Raw genomic sequence first — 18,295 nt, forward strand, 5'->3', positions numbered from 1 at the left:
CATCGTCGGAGAACTCTACTCAACCAGGTACATTGGGGGGGTAAAACCTTAATAGGAAGAAGTGAGACTATTGAACCTATAGACTGGGCTTGTGCGAAAAATCTTATTTTACAGGTTGCCCAGGTGGGGGGGATCTCCACACAGAACTGTGCCTAGGTTATGGGGCCAGCATTCTGCCTGTTGTTTCAACCATCTTACGTTCCTGCCTATCTCTATTGCTGGTTTCCTAGTTATTAATCTGTGTGACATTTTAACCGTACAGTTGATGCACTTTAATGAGATTGGATAACCTTAGTGGTACCACTTTAGAATTGTATATATTTATCATTATTGACTGCCGAGTACAAAGTGCGTTATTGTGATCGTGTACATACCTTTGAATATTAATTATATAAAGACTGTGTTTTCAGTAATACAGTGTGTGGACATTCCTTTGTGGGGGTTCGGGACTACACTGTACTTAAGAACCAGCCCGCATCACCTCCTGAGAAGCTAGGCCTTGATTGCTCGTCCATTGCTACCTTATAGAGAATCTTGGCTGGGGTCTTCTGTGCCTCTCCTCTACCATATAGAGAGCAGAAGTACAGACACCCCCTACCAGTCTTTACAATAACACAGACCTTTTTCCACAGTATTTCCCAAAGGAGAAACCTAGACAACCTTGTTACTTCTTTCCCAGATGTATTTTGCAAAAAACCTGGTAGTACAGGGCATGTACCATTATATCAGAACACCAAAGGGAAAGTTAGTCCATCTAAAACCCTATTGACTCCCAAAATCTAGGAAAAAAATAGAGTAATTGAAGAAGTGGAAACTATGTAAAGAGCCGACATTATAGAGCCCTCTTCTAGTCCTTGTCCCTCCCTGATCGTTTTGGTATCAAAACCCAACCACTCCTGGTGGTTTTGTATCGACTTCCGACAAGTTAACAACATTTCTGCTTTTGACACCTACCCCATGCCATGCATCTTCGATTTAATCGATAAACTGGGCAGTGCAGTGTTCCTATCTACCTTAGACTTGACAAAACCAACCATGACTGACAGGTTGGCCATTTCTTAGATGTCAGTGACCACACTTCACCACATTGTGAAGGTTTACCTGGCTGTGGGCTAGTGGTTCACAACTTAATCAATTTATGTGCCATGTGATGGGGGAATGGTCAATTTGTCACCTGGTTCTTGATTTCTGTGTTAACCCTTTCCATGATATTAAGGGTGCCTTACTCTATTCATTTAACTCAGTGTCCATAAGACATGTCAGTAGAAGTTCAGGATTTTATACACTGAAAAGTGCCTTTTTGCTTGTTCACATTTTCTATTTAAAACATGGAATATGTATTTATCACTTATGGAACACTAAACCTGTTTTTCCTTTTCTTTGAAACAGGGCGACAAAGCAGGAAGCATTGAAAACCGTGAAATGGTTTTAAAAGTTTTTGTTTATTTAAAAAAGTTTCCTCTTATAGCTGGGCCTCGGAAACGTGTTCTTGCTCATAACAGTTACTACCAGCCTTGAGTCTCTTACTGTGGAAAAAAATATTTCACAGACTGAAGACATTTCACACCCAAAAAAGGTGCAATTATTGATTCTAGAGGAAACATCTAGTTCCTATTTCCAGTCAGTACCAATCTGTGTCCACTACACTGATGAGAAGCTAATAAGAATGGCTGCCACTTTAAAGTAGAGGCTGGGCATTTTCATGCATTGCACCACATTCATTAAGAAAAAGGTGTTCAACACCAACTTTGGACTTGATGCTTCAGAATCAATGGTGCCCCTGATTTGGTGATGATGTTCCAGTGGCAGCTGCTAAGGATTAAAGCCCAAAACCACAAAAACCACAAGTCTAGAAACTGCTCTGGACAGCGAAAGGTTGCAAGCACAAACTTTTTATTTTCAGACTTGCCTGTTCTGGCCGAGGATTGAGGTTCTTTATTGACGTTCATGTGTATAAAAATGCACCTGACTTGGTGAGACCACTTGAGAGATTAAGATCATTATGGTCATATTTTGAATTGGACAAGGAGCTCGTTACACAGAAAAGATTTCTCACCGAAGAGAAAGAACATAAACATTTTGAATGCTGCAAGGCTTTTACAGAAACAAATAATCTATTGATAAATCAGAGAAATCGTCCTGGGGCGGAAACCATATGCATGTTCTGAATGTGATAAGGGCTTTCAAGTGAAGGGATTGTCTAGTGCTGCATCAGAGAAACCACACTGCGGTGAAACCATACACATGTTCTGAATGTGATAAGGGCTTTCAAGTGAAGGGATTGTCTAGTGATGCATCAGAGAATTCACACTGGGGAGAAATCATACACATGTTCTGAATGTGATAAGGCTTTCAAGCATAGGGGTAATCTATTGATTCATCAGAGAATACACACTGGGGTGAAACCATATGCATGTTCTGAATGTGATAAGGCTTTCACGCAAAGGGGTAATCTATTGAGCCATCAGAGAATTCACACTGGAGAGAAACCATATGCATGTTCTGAATGTGATAAGGCTTTCAAGCAAAGATGTGCTCTATTGAAGCATCAGAGAATTCACACTGGGGAGAAACCATTTAAATGTTCTGAATGTGATAAGGCTTTCAAGCAAAGGGGGCAACTGTTGAGTCATCAGCAAAATCACACTGGGGAGAAGCCATATGCATGTTCTGAATGTGGTAAGGCTTTCAAGCGAAGGTATTGTCTATTGATACATCAGAGAATACACACTGGGGAGAAACCATATTCATGTTCTGAATGTGATAAGTCTTTCAAGCAAACGGTCAATCTATTGATTCATCAGCAAATTCACACGGGGGAGAAACCATATAAATGTTCTGAATGTGATAAGGCTTTCAAGCAAAGATGTGATCTATTGAAGCATCAGAGGATTCACACTGGGGAGAAACCATATAAATGTTCTGAATGTGATAAGGCTTTCAAGAAAAGGGGGCAACTGTTGAGTCATCAGCAAAATCACACTGGGGAGAAGCCATATTCATGTTCTGAATGTGATAAGTCTTTCAAGCAAAGATGTGATCTATTGATTCATCAGCAAATTCACACGGGGGAGAAACCATATAAATGTTCTGAATGTGATAAGGCTTTCAAGCGAAGGTATTGTCTATTGATACATCAGAGAATACACACTGGGGAGAAACCATATTCATGTTCTGAATGTGATAAGTATTTCAAGCGAAATGATCAACTTGTGCTACATTTGAGAAATCACACTGAATCTTTCAATCAAAAAGAGCAAACTATTGATACATCAGAGAAATCACACTGATGAGAAACCCTTAAACATGTTCTGAATGCAAAGTCTTTCAAGCAATAAGGTAAACTAGGGCTGCACCAGAGAAATCGCACTTACATGTTTCACTGTGATGAAGCTCACAAGCGTAATGAGAAACGTGTGATACATCAGAGAAATTACACTATGGGTTTGCAGTGAAGCCTGACCTATTTCTACATCACAAAAAAAATCACACGGGGGAGGGGGGGACATATGAAGAAAAGGAGTTGACATGGACTGCTTGGATGCCCAAAACATCCACAACTTACAAAGTCTCCTGGGCCCTGCTGAAGTATGATTTATGTATAGAATTAAAGGAAACTGTTTGGATTCAGGAATAATTAATAACTCACAAATGAAGTGATTTCTCAAACTGTGTTTTAAGCAGAGCATATTATCTAACTGTGATATCAAACTGCCAGTTATTACCAACCGAAAAGCACACCTAAGCTCAGCGAACAGTGTTCACTGAACTGAGGCTGCCAACAGCACATCACAGCTCTCTTGCTCTATTTCCCGCTCAACCTTACTAACCCATCCCACCCTCTTCCCTTCTCAGATCTCCCACAGCACCAGGGACCACTCCTGTGGTGATAGTGCGTGGTATAAAAATCCTTTAACATAACATCCTTCTAATGATAAAACTAGTTATCTCTTTGATGTACCTGTGACGTTCTCTTATATCGAAGTGGCTGTTTCCTGTCATTTAGCCTATGACCATAAGAAGAAGGGTTACTGTAATTTAAGGCAGAGTATAATAACAGAGATTTCTGATAACATGCGTAGCAAGTCTTTTTCCTACTGGAAGAGTGCCTTTCCTTAACGAAATGCTACACTTCACTGAAACAAGAGATAGAGAAAAAAAGCACCATGTTAAAGAGACACAATGACACTTAACAATTTGGAACAGAATTTTTCTGAAATCTAGTTTGACAATAACATGGTATTACTGTCATTTATGGTAAGTAGAGCATCATATGACAGAAAAGGCTTAATCTCCAAAAGGCATTTACTTGAATTAAGTGCCTCGTTACAGGTTCAGCAGTGTGGTAAACAAGTGCTGGTAATTCTGTAATCCCCCCCTTTTTTTCTGGCAGTAACTGAAATACCACAATGAGACATTCCCAGATTGACCTTGAAATAAAGGAGTTCCCTCCAGCACGAGACTGTAGATACATTCCTCCACTTTAAGGCTAAAATCTGTGAATTTACCCTGTGAAATGACTGCTTGCAGTAAATCCACCAGAAATCCACATGGCGTCCTAGTGGGGATGCACATGCAACGTCCCAGCAATGCCAAAAGGTTCAGACTGAGAAACATGCATTAGCCCGTCACAAACAGCAGAGGCACGAGAGCAGATGTGCGAGGATTATAGTTGGAAGCTTGCCACATGATAGTGTCTATAAGAAAAATATAGGATAAGCAACAAATGTATCTTGGGGGTAGTGCAGTGGCTTTAGGTAGGCACACGTATAGGGCATAAGTTGAATTTTGTAGTGGTAATTAAACCATATTCAGAGTAGAATTGGCATTGGGTGGAAATGAGTGCGAAGAGACGGGACTTGGTGAATATGGGGGTAAGAAGTAGATAAGGGGGAGTGAGGATCAGAACATCCCTTCATTAGTGATACTAGGAGCAAGAGGTGAAAACAAATCTAGTGTAGAGATGGGAGGCATCTTCAGGGCGCCACCGTGTCTACCATCAAGAGGAGCTTTCTGAGTTATCTCTGAGCTCATGTGATGAAGCAGGTGCACATCGCTTGACTCAGCCAATCGGGAGGGCATCATTTCAGATCTGCACTAATCCTGTTTCTGGGAACCACTGTGACAGGGACCATGTGTTAGGGGTAGATTAGTGTGTGACCAAACAGTCTAGGGACTATAGTGTGTTATTAGTATGTATGTATATAGGTGGGTGAATAACACTGTATATAGCTTCCATCATGAGTGACGTTCAATGCCTTTTTAAAAAACCAAGTACTTGCTTTGAACTAACCCTATGATACTTTTTCCTTTTTGTATACAAAATAAATCTTGTTTTTTTTTGCAAAGCAGTGCACTTAGCTTTTTTTTCCTTAGTGGGGTGTTTTTATTGTCTGGAGGTCTTGCTCTACAAATTGTAGGTCAAAAATGAGGATTTTCACTATCCTACCACCACTCGTGCACTTAACTGGTCGGCTTGTAGCCCTCCAGCCCCTGCACTTAGTTGTGGACCCCTTCATTCTCTCAATCCCCCCGGCTCCCCTGGCACTTCCTTCTCATGGGCCCTTCTTCCCAGTTCCTGCATTCCCCCGCCTCCCTTCCCGCTTGCATTTCCTGCTACCGCACTTGCACGATCTGAATGTCGCAAGGCCTTTTGGGATCGCTACTCTCCTCCTTCCTGTTCCACCCTCCAGCCTTGCTGTGCCTCGAAACATTTGTGTATAGGCGCATTAAAAATGAACAATACATACAATTGTGATATTTACCTAGTAAAGTGCACTACGAGATTATTTTTCCATTCTACATTTGAAAAATAGGTCATAGAGGCTACCCTTGTAAAAAATCATCATTGTTTTTCTGTTTCTTACTTACAAACCGTTTATCGAAATGAATTTGTTGTTGTCTTGAAATAGTTATTGGATTTTGAATATTTGTGAAGAAATGTGATTCTCTTCTTTGAGATTAAATGTATATTAATATTTCTCACAATCACAAGAGAAGTGATTCTTGGGTGCAATTTTGTTGGCCTACAGTCAATTAGCAAATGTTTTTGTTCAGGGCCAATTTCTATCATTTTAGATAACAATTCCTTCCTAGTCTTGTCATTGGTAGGATGATGTGCGCATAATGGGAGGTGCAACACATGTGCACGTGTGGGCGTGGCTCTGGTAGGATGATGTGCACATAATGGGAGGTGCAGCACATGTGCTCATGCAGGCTTGGCTCTGTTTTCGTCTGCCACAAATCATGAATTATTTTTAATAACTGATACATTGTAGGATAATCTTTTCTGCTTATTAAGCATTTTTAAAAATATCTTAATTGGTGAGGGATCATTTAATCATGAACACATGATCAAATGCAATATAGAACTTATGTTAAATGAGATTTATACTGTGCACTATCACCACCGGCATGGTCCCCTAGGGCTCTATGTAAAGACTGGAGGGGGTATCTGTACCCCTACCCTCTACATGGCAGAGTAGTAGAAGCACAGAGCACCCCAACCAAGAGTCTCTATATGGTAGTATGGACAAACAATCAAGGCTTAAGCTCAGGAGGTGATGTGGGCTGGTTCTTAAGTTCAGTGTAGTCCCCAAGCCCCCCACAAAGGAATGTCCACACACTATGTTATGTGCTGACACAGTTCTTTATATAAAAATAAGGTTCAAGATGTTTACATTAATTAATAACACACTTTGTACTGTTGCAATTCTAATATGACAAACATATACAATATCTATGCGGTACCACACTTAGCAATTGACTCCTTTAAAATGCATCAACTGCTGACAGTTCTAATGGCATACGAATCATATAACAATGCAGGAGTATGCTGATAAAAACGGTCTCACTATCAATTTGGGTAAAACGCAAATAATGAGAGATTCTTGCAAGAAAACTGCCCGCGTTAGACTCATTATACGAGATGCAGAAATTATTTATGCACCCCACTACAAATACCTTGGAAGAGAATTTGATCCTAGTGGCGATTATGTCACATGTAAACATATTCGTACTATTAGAGCTGTACAGGTTACCACGTTGATTTACAAATTTACCAACAAACAAGGAGGTGTTACCTGGTGGGGCACCTGCCAATTGCATATCCAAGTTTTCTCCCCTATGATAATCTATGCTCTAGAAGCCCTTTTACGCACAGACCTTAAATGGCTTCGGGTACTCGAGGGGCCATTTTGGCGGAAGATCTGTGGCCTACCGGCCTGTGTACCTAGGGCCCTTATTAGGTTTCAGTTGGGTTTGATCTTCCTAAAAGCCACTGTGGTGAAGAAGAGGGCTAGCATTTACTTAAAGATGTGCTGTGGCTCCAAGAATTCTTTGTTGACAGCCATTTTTCAGGAAGCAAATAGAATGCGTGCTACTTGCCCATTGAAAGGCACTATGGATAATCTTTTTGCAGAGATAGGTTGGTCATCTAGAGGAGGGATTTATTCAGTGAAAATGCAGAATGCATTGGTAAAGCATATTTAACTCTGAGACTGGTTGGAGGATTTCGCCCACTTGAAACTTAAACTGTATCAATTTCTAAAACGCAGACTAATTTCATTTAAGAAGCCTCAGGACTACCTTAACCTTTGCCCCTCTAAGAGGCTCAGACACTTTATTCTGCTACTGAGAGTAGCTCAGCTCCCCACTGTGATGGGAATTGTGAATAAGATTCCTAAAGAAGAATGGTTTTGTCACCTTTGTAAAGATCATGAAGTTTTAGAGTCAGCCAAACATATGCTTGGGCATATATACGTTCACCATTTGGAAACAATTGGGGCGATGTCTTTTTGGCTCTATTGCATTAATAGGAGGAGTATGCGTTTATTAACCACTCTATACAATGTTTGGTTGCAGATTGAAATCAGGTTGGGTATATTGATATGAGTAATGGGTAATTTGATAGTTAGCAAGTTCGGACCTCAGAGTTAGGATGGGTAGGAGTTGTGAAGACCCACATGTCTGCTCATTACATCTACTTAATTGCTGATTACTTATTTTTTAGCAGATTTAATTAAGAGCACTTAAATTGTATTCTATTGACTATAAATAGTTGGTGGTTGCGGAAAGAATTGATGGGAAGTTTTATGTCCAACGCTTGTTACTGATAAGTTCTTTCTTTGGTTGATTACTTTCCTTATTAATGGTTTTAACATTTTATTTATGATTATTTTCGATTATTTAAATGTAATGAAATAAGTTAGATTATATGTTTGCTTTCATGTAATATGTATAGAGTATATAATTTAAACTAAATCACATTGATACATAAAAAATATATATAACAATGTGTATCAGTATAGATCATGGGAAGGAAGACAAGTTGAGTTAAACAATGGCAGAATGGTACTTTAGCTACTAGCTACTAAGACACAGTTCTGTGTGAGGATATACGCAACCTGTTATGTTGGGCTTGTTTCCTGGTTACAATGTTCCACTACCCCAATGTACCTGATTTAGAAGAGTTTCTTCAATGCTTTGTTGATGGATCCCTCAAGAGTGAACTCCCTTTAAAGCAGGAGCCACAGGGCGCCACGATTACTCGAAGAAATGTTAACACTGGCATCAAGACTGCAGCTTCGATCTTCGTGATGCTCATCGACTATCGTTTGAGGACGTCCTAGGAAAATGAGGCATACGGTGCACCTCAATGCAAAGTGTTTGGTGCTGCAAAGAAGGCTCAGTGAAGAACATAGGCCCAGGAGCGGGCGCCAGTGATTGGGACTCGACCACGGCTGGTGTTTATTAGATCACATTTTTATATTGCTTAATGTATCGACTCTGGAAATATGAAAGGCTAAAAAGGCCTTGCTTCTGGACTCTAACTTGGGAATTACATCAGAGATGAGCACTTTACTCATGAGCTATCCACCTGTTAAATGAAAAATCGCACCCAAATAGGCAGTGGATCATTCTCCTGCACCAGTACACCATGAATTAGGCATTCTGCATCTATTACCACCAAACCAGCAGATAACTAACTTCTTCCAAGACAAGGCCATCTGTAGCAGTGTAACATACTGCTAGGCATTCTGCATCTATTACCACCAAACCAGCAGATAACTAACTTCTTCCAAGACACGGCCATCTGTAGCAGTGTGTCATCCTCCTGCACTAGGACACCATTAACTAGGCAATCTGCATCTATTACCACCAAACCAGCAGATAACTAACTTCTTCCAAGACAAGGCCATCTGTAGCAGTGTAACATACTGCTAGGCATTCTGCATCTATTACCACCAAACCAGCAGATAACTAACTTCTTCCAAGACACGGCCATCTGTAGCAGTGTGTCATCCTCCTGCACTAGGACACCATTAACTAGGCAATCTGCATCTATTACCACCAAACCAGCAGATAACTAACTTCTTCCAAGACAAGGCCATCTGTAGCAGTGTAACATACTGCTAGGCATTCTGCATCTATTACCACCAAACCAGCAGATAACTAACTTCTTCCAAGACACGGCCATCTGTAGCAGTGTATCTTCCTCCTGCACCAGGACACCATGAATTAGGCATTCTGCATCTATTACCACCAAACTAGCAGATAACTAGGTTCTTCCAAGATAAGGCCATCTGTAGCAGAGTATCCTCCTCCTGCACAGGACACCATGAATTAGACAGGCTATATTGTTAGGCAGAATTATATGCAGTACCCTTTGGGAACACCACACACAATTAAGACTACAAGTGTCAGTACAATTTCACCTTTGGTACAAACCTGTACTACACAATAAAGTGGTAGCGATGGTTGTGCAGCCAGACTTATCTCAAGAGTAAGTGAGCAGTATCAGAAGTTACAAGAAGGACAGCAATTACTATGATTCAAACAAACACTGATTCAAGGTTTCTGAGTAAAATAATATACATTTATTTACACCATCAGTTAGAAAACAGTTCACTAATATCAAGCAGCAAAAAAATCACAATCTTAATACACTACACCGCACCCAATCACTTCTGGACAAGTTAAGCTCAAAATGAAGTGTCAGCAAAATGGCACTCCAGCAATTTAAAAGAGGGGGAAAGACAAGGTTATTCATAATCAACAACACCAACAAGTGATAGGCAGGACAATCTAGAAAAGGTGTACTACAACTAGGATTCAAATCAATAGGCCTGTTTTAGGCAAAATCATATGCAGTACCCTTTGTGAACACCACACACAATTAAGACTACAAGTGACAGTACAAGTTCACCTTTGGTACAAGCCTGTACTACACAGTAAAGTGGTAGTGATGGCTGAGCAGCCAGACTTCTCTCAAGAGTAAAATGAGCAGTATCAATAGTTACACAAAGGACAGCAATGTACTATGGTTCAAGCAAACACTGACTCAAGGTTTCTGAGTAAAAGAATATACATTTATTTACACATCATTTATAAAACAATTCACTAAAGCAAAGCAGTTGAAAAATCACACTCTTAATACACTACACCACACCCAATAGATTCTGGACAAGTTAGGCTCAAAATGATGTGAGATTAAAATGGCACTCCAGTAATTTAAAAGGGAGGGAAGACAAGGTTAGACAAATATTAAGCAGCACCAACAAGTAAGTCAGCAGTGCAATCTAGAAAAGGCAACTACAGTGAGGAAATCAAATCAAGAGGCCTGGGCCAAAGTCAATGGACCAGAGTCTTTGCAGAGGACCACACAGTTCAGAGTAGTTCACGGTTTAGTCTTTGCCAAGAGTTCAGAACGAAGTAGGTCGGACGAAAAGTTACTTTAAAGAATAGGGAAGGACAAGCCCTCAGTATGGCGAAAGATTTCACACACTTTCACCGTGGTTGGACGGAACGAACAACCGGGTTAGCACAGTAACTTAAAAGCAGAAGAATGCTGTAGCTGAGGCAGACGTTCCTGGCAGGTCCTGCAGGCTCACTGATCCTGAAGCGACTGTCGGACTGACACGAAGTAGGAAGACTTGAGGGTCCTGCACTGCCCAGGGAAGAAACCAGCAGCGGAGCAAACGACTAATAAAAGGTGTGCTCCTTAAAACCCAAGCAGGGTCTGATCCTCCTGGCTATCCGGTTCACTGTAGCTGTGCACAGCAAATTCGACCAGAGGAGGGAGGCCTGGTTTGCAGTTTGGAGAACTGGTTTGTGCCACCAGCTCAAGGGCAGAAGATTCCTTGCAGATCTTCCCTGTGGTCGAAATTTGAAGATTCGACCCGCAGCAGGGATTCACCGGGAGGTTAAGTTGTGGTAGAGGTCCTCTTCTGTCAGCTTCTCTTCGGTTCTCTCCTTCCAGTGGCAACTCTGCCTTCCAAGACCCAGAGACCTGCTTTTTATGCAGTTCTCCCCCATTCACACAGCCTGGCTGTAAATCACACAGCAGGGTGGCTGTCCCGCCGGGACAGTCACCACAGCCAATCATACAGAGTGTGACATGGGTCTCCAAGGAGTCCCTGTGCAGGGAGTCTCAAACCCCTCCCTCACATCCTGTCCCCCACAGACATTCAGGTGTCTAAGGAGGGCTTCTGTGCAGAAGCCCGCCAAAGGATGGCAAAGAAAGGAACCAAACCTTGTTTGGTGCGCAGAGTAAAACACGAGAAAGACCTTTACAAAAAGAAATGCGAATAAACCCAGCCGGAAATGAAATAAAATAAAAGGGGTCCAGCGGGTTTATAGTTCGAGGCTACTAACTTAGCCTAAAACAGTACCAAGGCTATTTAAATAGACTGCAGTAGGAAAAATAGGGTGGATACCACTGCCACCAGCCAAATCTTAAAGAAAGGGGAAAGAAATAATGTTCCATAAGAAACAGACAAAAAGAGATAACTATTAACCCTTTCCATTACTCTATGTAAGATAGGTTGTACTGGGTCTGTGATTTAAAAAGACTAATAAAGTCAATGGTAAGTTTACATGTTTCTGGGAGACAGTAGTCATCATTCCCCGAAAAATTGAGTTTCAGTGGGAAGTCTAAAAAAGACAACCCTGTGTCTCTGCACTGAAGGTGCTGTGCAACACACAGTGAAAAGATGATGCCTACGGCGTAGGTGAGGCTCCACAGTCCATGAACACATAAAAATGTACAACACATAGCCAAAAACACATGTAAGAGTGGGAGAAAAAGACTCACACTCTTACCAGGTGAAAAAATAAATCCTAGAAATCCAGCAAAGCTGCCGAGGGACTCAGTAGGTAAGGGAAATTAGCCATTCTGGAGAATTCTTCCTAGCAGCCTGGGCCAATGTTAATTGTTCGGAGTCTTTGCAGAGGATCACACAGTTCAATGTAGTTTGCGATTAAAGGCATACTCTAGTAAAAAATGTTATTGTCCCTTTGGGTCGGCCATGTTTTTTTAAGGCTAAGTGGCTCGATTTTAGAAAACTTTCCTATGGACCTTACCCGAGTTTTCGTCCATTAAACGCACGCGAAAACAAGCACCTGGGAGCCGCCATTTTCTGATAATCCTATCTTTTCCCCGATTGCCCTGGCTGACCTGCTTTTGCGGCACTAAATCAATTCCCCCGCCCCTGAGCCTGACATTATCAAAACATTCATATTCCCCACCTCTCCCCGTGACGTTACTGTGCTGCGTAGGCAAACGCGCCCAGTCGTCTTCTGTGCGACTCCACACAGAACCCGGAAACCAACACAGATCAACTCACAACACAGCGCGCCACAATTCGGAATATGAAACTGTACTTTACAATGAAACAGCAAGGTACATTTGGTAAAGTACATTTATTTGGCATCAAATGTTTAGAGAATATTCATATGAACTCCGGTAGCCATTTATTTTCTTTTCTGTATCCGCAATAACTGTTCCATTTCATCTTGAGTCACGCGCTCTTCCATTATGGCACACAGGGTGTTCATTTTCGTAAAAAGAATCACTTTGGAAGCACGGTGAACCGCAAGGCTGTTCCATCAACTAGGCACTAGTCCAGCCTAAAGTTTGTTATGTTACTTCTAGCCACTAGTACAGCGTAAGGGCATGTGGGCCCTTGGCGAACGTCCCATAATATGGTGATCGTGCTCCAGTTGTTGACACGAAGCTGCAGGTGTCTGCTGAAGAATCCGTCCGCCGGTGTCTCAAACAGGTGGCAGTTGCAGAAAGGGATCAAATACCTGTTAAGAAAACAAATTAATGATAATTAGTCTCGCTAGCCGAACTTCATTAATATTACTCATTTCATTTATTACCGCCGATCAGAAACTATTTGCTTGCAAGGGTAGTTCAATGCAGTATGTTCTTCTCTAACATAAATGCGAAAAGTAACGAGATAAATCGAGGGCAACACACAATGATAAACGACACTATACATGCATGAGGAATGATATGATATATGATATGGCATTTGTAACGCGCGTATACTCAAGTGTTTCTAGGCGTGACGAGGCAGGTGGGGAACAAGGGCAGACAGACAACGATCCTACTAGGCCAGGTGTCTTTCTGATCGCGCATGGGGATGGGCTGTACAAGGATAGTTGAATACAAATTAAATAATTGGGCCAGCTGGTGGCAAGTGCAAGGTAAATGCCGGGACAAGGGGCTGAAGGATACAGAGACAGTCCCGTAGTGCAGGGAAAAGTGGCTGGGCCAAGGAGCGAGATCGGTGACACCAGTGAACCTGCATGCCCATGTGCCCACTACGAACAGTTTTAACATCTTTTACAGTCTTCATTCATTCATTTATTCATGCATCCATTCATTAAATCTTCATTCCGGTATAAAAGCGTGTAAAGATTTACTTACATTATATTTGAAATTTCCATTGTGTCTCTTCGTAATGCAGTCTGTAAAACGGACCGTGCTCTTGACAATGATTTTTCGTATACTGACCTAAAACTGAAACTCGGTCTAGTTTCTGAATTTTCTGCCTTATCGTCTCTTACGTTATTGCGCACTCCCTTCAAATGTAGTTCTTTCTGCATGGTCCCTGTCTCAAGGTCAAAAAACAATAGACCCTTATACTTCCAGTGCGACTTGTGGGCCTCATCTGTGCACTGTCCTTCGCATTCTTTATTTGCAACATCACGTAGTATAGGCATCTATGATAACTTGAAGTTTAGAACCCGTCTATGTAGTGCGCCTCAATGTGCAAATGCGAACTGGCTTCTCTCCCAAATGCCACAGCCTGCTTGGCTGGCGCGTTCTAAGTGCCCCAATTTTGTCCCTGTTGTCTGCGAGCTTTGCAGCCCAAATTGAGACATTTAATTTTTTGCGGAAGGTCAGGGAAAGTATAAAGTACCACAGGAGTTGAGTTAAAAGTGAGATTTATTGTTTGTTTGTTTGTTTTATTTTTTGCAATACGCAAGCCTCCCCTCCGTTAACAGTGCGCAGCATTTACATTTACATGAGATGAGACATGAGAAAAATATATACATACACATATGTGAGGTGAATATAGAGAATTCAAAGATGACACCCAGCTTCTTTGCCACCCATGATGGTGAAGTTGGGGGTTAGGTTTACTGGTACACTGTACAATAACATTTATTTACAAAAATACAATCCTATTGCAATTATTTAAACCGCGATTTGTACTTTACAATCAGCTGTGCAGCAGGTGGGCATGGCACAGTCGCAATGTTTGGTGGCAATGGATCACTGCTCTGTACAGAAACGTCCAAAATTCCATATCTGTGCTTCTCTAACACAGCAACAATAAGGCCTTTCACAAAGTCGAACTGCATTTCATCATAGACTGGTTTGATCACCCATTGCTTACTTCGTTTTGAAAACACCTTGGTGTAGCGAGGCATCCTTACTTTACCCTTAGTCCTAGATTGTTCACGTCCGACATTGCTGTTATGGGCCAAGACCGCTAGTAGAGTGCGATGTTTCATGCCCCGAAAGCTAAAATGCAAGCGCTTTGGCCTGTACTTTAGGCACATATTGTGGAACACCTCCAAATCTCCTGTGTGACAGAATTCTGTCAGTCCTCTCAAATCTCTTGATAGAGTTTTGTCGAAAACAATCTTCTCAATGGCGTTGTGTGTCGGTGATGATGGAATCAACCACTTCTTCTTCCGTGCCTCCTCTGGGGACAAAGGGCCATGTTCACATTGGTGGAAATGTTCATTTGCTGTCCAGCGGTGAATGTTGGTACAGTGGTGCATCAGTGACCGCCATTTTTCAAGTAGTATTTCCACTGACCCCTCGCAAGTTTTGGAGCTCCACCAAAGATGGTTGGTGATAGAATGTGACCACTGCAAAATACTTTCAAAACCTTTTTTTTTTCCTGCAGCCGAGATTTTCTTATTGATTGATTTAGCAAGATGCCATACGTCAAATTGATGTTTAATATGTGGGAACTGCTCTCTCATTGTCTTGGCAATTGAAACGTGTCTATCCGTGGCTATGAGGTCGATGTGCATCCCCCTCGATTGTAGATATTCCACTGATTTTATAAATCCTAGTTTCTCCATGGCCACTGAGAATGTACATTGTGTTACCTGCACGACCTCCGAACTCACAATTTTCTTACTATCCATGTCCTGAAAGTGGTAGGTGCAGTACTTGGCAGAAAATCCAGGGCTATCGCACTGTCCATCACCGGCTAGCCTGAATCGTTTGCCTTCGAATGTACTTGCTAGAGACAATTGTTCAATTCTCCAAGCATCACTAATGGCCTGAAACAGATAATCACGTTGGTATGTGTAGTACAGCGCACTAGAAATGAAATGGAGTCCCACAAACTGAAAGAAAGCCTCTAACTTTCTAAAACTGGAGCCACTAAAAAGTGATGCAGCTGCACACAGTAGATTGCCTGCTGGCAGTTTCCCCAGCATCGGTTGTGCAGACCATGAGAACCTATGATTTAATCTACAGGCGGCATTTATTTTGACGTTACTGCCTTTCATTTTACGAGTCACATTAATCGATGGCTTCCCACATACTTTCCCTCTAACGGAATGCACACATTTCAGCATACTTATAATTTCCATCAAGCAACTGTCGAATACAATGTATTTGCTCTCTTTCATTAGACTGTCATCCTGCGTCAACGTTGTTTTCGGCCTTTGACGTTGTGGAGATGTCAACACATTGGAAAGTAATATCGCTGCTATCAAGTATTGTTGCGTCTATGGATGCTGCGGCTGGTTCATTCTCTCTCATTTCAACATCTGCTAATTCAACATTGATGGGAGAACACAACAATGTCGACATGTTTTTTGGTGGCAATTTTTTGGCTGGTGTAGATTGTGTAAATTGATCTGTAACTACTTCAGAGCTATCTCCAATACATTCAATAACATCTTCTTGTTGTGGTCCGGTCGCACAGTAGCTATGGTCCAATGCAACTTTGCTGTAGTCTCCAAACAGAGCTAATTCATGTTCTGGCCATTGGACATGCGCATCTCGAGCCTGAACACGCCTCGCCTCAATTAATAGTTCCTCCATAGTGTACATGGTCTGGCAAGCCACATCTCTCATTCGCTTCACTGTCTGTGTGTGTATAGTTCTGACGCCCACGGGTAACTGGAGGAGAGATTGGAAAAGGGATGTTCAGTTTAAACACAAGATGGAGTGTAGTAGAATTGACTGGAAAAATACATAAAATTGTCCCCACCACAAAAACATTTTTAAAGTTATTAACTGTTTGTAACTAACCTTTTTTTGTTTTTTTTTCTTTGCAACTTTTTTAACTCGACCTTCAACATCTGCACGCTGTAGCTCCGATTCGTTTCCGCATGTCCTCCCTTCCTCTTACGCTGCAAGGACTATATTTTCTGTATCCGCATAGCCAGCATGGAATGAGGCTCCATCGTCTCCCTGAAACATAGTACTTTAATTACTATGTATCAAAATATTGTTAGCATAAAACACGTGAGGACGAACACACAGGTACATCTCAATAGCCAAATACGATTTAAACATTTTGTGCAACAATCAAACGACAAGTATTCGACCAGTGATGATCTATTTCGATGGAACTGTCAGTTTCCATACCTCTGGCTCTGCATGGACTGCCATGAATGGTTGTATTGGAGAGGAGGCATCCGCATCTCCCTGAAACACAGTACTTGGATTAGTATGCTTTTCAATATTGGAAACACAACACACACTTGGGGTCGACGGCACAGGTACATATAAAGAGATAACCGCGAAAGATGCATTGTCCAAAAGAATCAAGGAAAATCCAAATATGATCACATTTCATCGACTTATTTCAACGATTCCTTTACATCTGCATCATCTCAATGAGATGTTGTGATTGTGGTGGAAGCTCCGTCGTCTCTCTGAAACACAGTACTTGCATTAGTATGCTTTTCAATATTGGAAACACAACACACACTTGGGGTCGACGGCACAGGTACATATAAAGAGATAACCGCGAAAGATGCATTGTCCAAAAGAATCAAGGAAAATCCAAATATGATCACATTTCATCGACTTATTTCAACGATTCCTTTACATCTGCATCATCTAAATGAGATGTTGTGATTGGGGTGGAAGCTTTGTCGTCTCCCTGAAACACAGCACTTGCGTTAATAGGGAAGAAAGTATAGCAAATGGAATCACGTTATATGATCATGCATGATGGAGCTGTCAGTATCCATACCTCGTGCTGCTGAAGAATATCTATGGATGTTGCTAATGTAGTGCGCACTTCCGAAAGCTGTTGCGCCGATTCATATACTTGAATGTCAGGCTCTGCATCAAGTGTAGGGGTTGACGCTCCATCAACTGCCTGAAACATAGTACTTGCATTAGTGAGGATTACAATTGTGAAAACATAACATGGGGTCGACAGCACAGGTACATATCAACGGCTAACCACGAATGAAACATTGTGTAGAACAATCAAACGACAGGAATTCCGGCTCTGATGATGACGCTCGATGGAGCTGTCAGTATCCATACCTCCTGCTGGTGAGGAACATCTAGAAACGTTGTAGATATGGCGGACACTTCAGCATCTCCCTGAAAGACAGTACTTGCATTAGTATGGATAACACTAATTATAACTGAAAACAAACACCAGTGGACGATAACTAAGGTGTATATTAATTGGAAAGCAGTAACCAAACATTCGGTAAAATAATTACACAATAGAATAAAACTATTACTTGACATGCATAAAACAAGTCTGTAGCGGATTAGCCTAGTAAGATTACCTGATACGCAAAGAAGTGGTTGATAACTGCAGGCACGTCACGGATGTAGAATGTTCTTGCTTCAGATTCAAGGGATAGTCAAGAAGTTGTAAAGGTCAATTAATGATTGATAGTGAAATGCCAATATAAAAAATAGCCACGTAAGCCGACAGAATACTTGAAAAATGCTCAATACAGCACAGTTCCCTGTTCCCATATATATACATTG

General features: G+C 41.5%; 1 protein-coding gene across 3 annotated transcripts in view; it reads left to right on the plus strand.

Annotated features, from left to right (window-relative positions):
* LOC138502974 (zinc finger protein 300-like) overlaps positions 1 to 5,348 on the plus strand; it is a 669,426-nt gene extending 664,078 nt beyond the window's left edge. For 2 of the 3 annotated variants that reach the window (XM_069622380.1, XM_069622381.1), the window contains one exon: positions 1,390 to 5,348. In XM_069622380.1, coding sequence (XP_069478481.1) covers positions 2,292 to 3,290 — 999 coding nt within the window. In that variant the 5' untranslated portion in view covers positions 1,390 to 2,291 and the 3' untranslated portion in view covers positions 3,291 to 5,348. The remainder of the gene's footprint in view (positions 1 to 1,389) is intronic. The other variant, XM_069622382.1, reaches the window with a different exon arrangement.
* Positions 5,349 to 18,295: the final 12,947 nt, after the last annotated feature.

The sequence above is a fragment of the Ambystoma mexicanum genome, chromosome 11 (assembly GCF_040938575.1).
Source record: "Ambystoma mexicanum isolate Mex_15411 chromosome 11, UKY_AmexF1_1, whole genome shotgun sequence".
NCBI lineage: Eukaryota > Metazoa > Chordata > Amphibia > Caudata > Ambystomatidae > Ambystoma > Ambystoma mexicanum.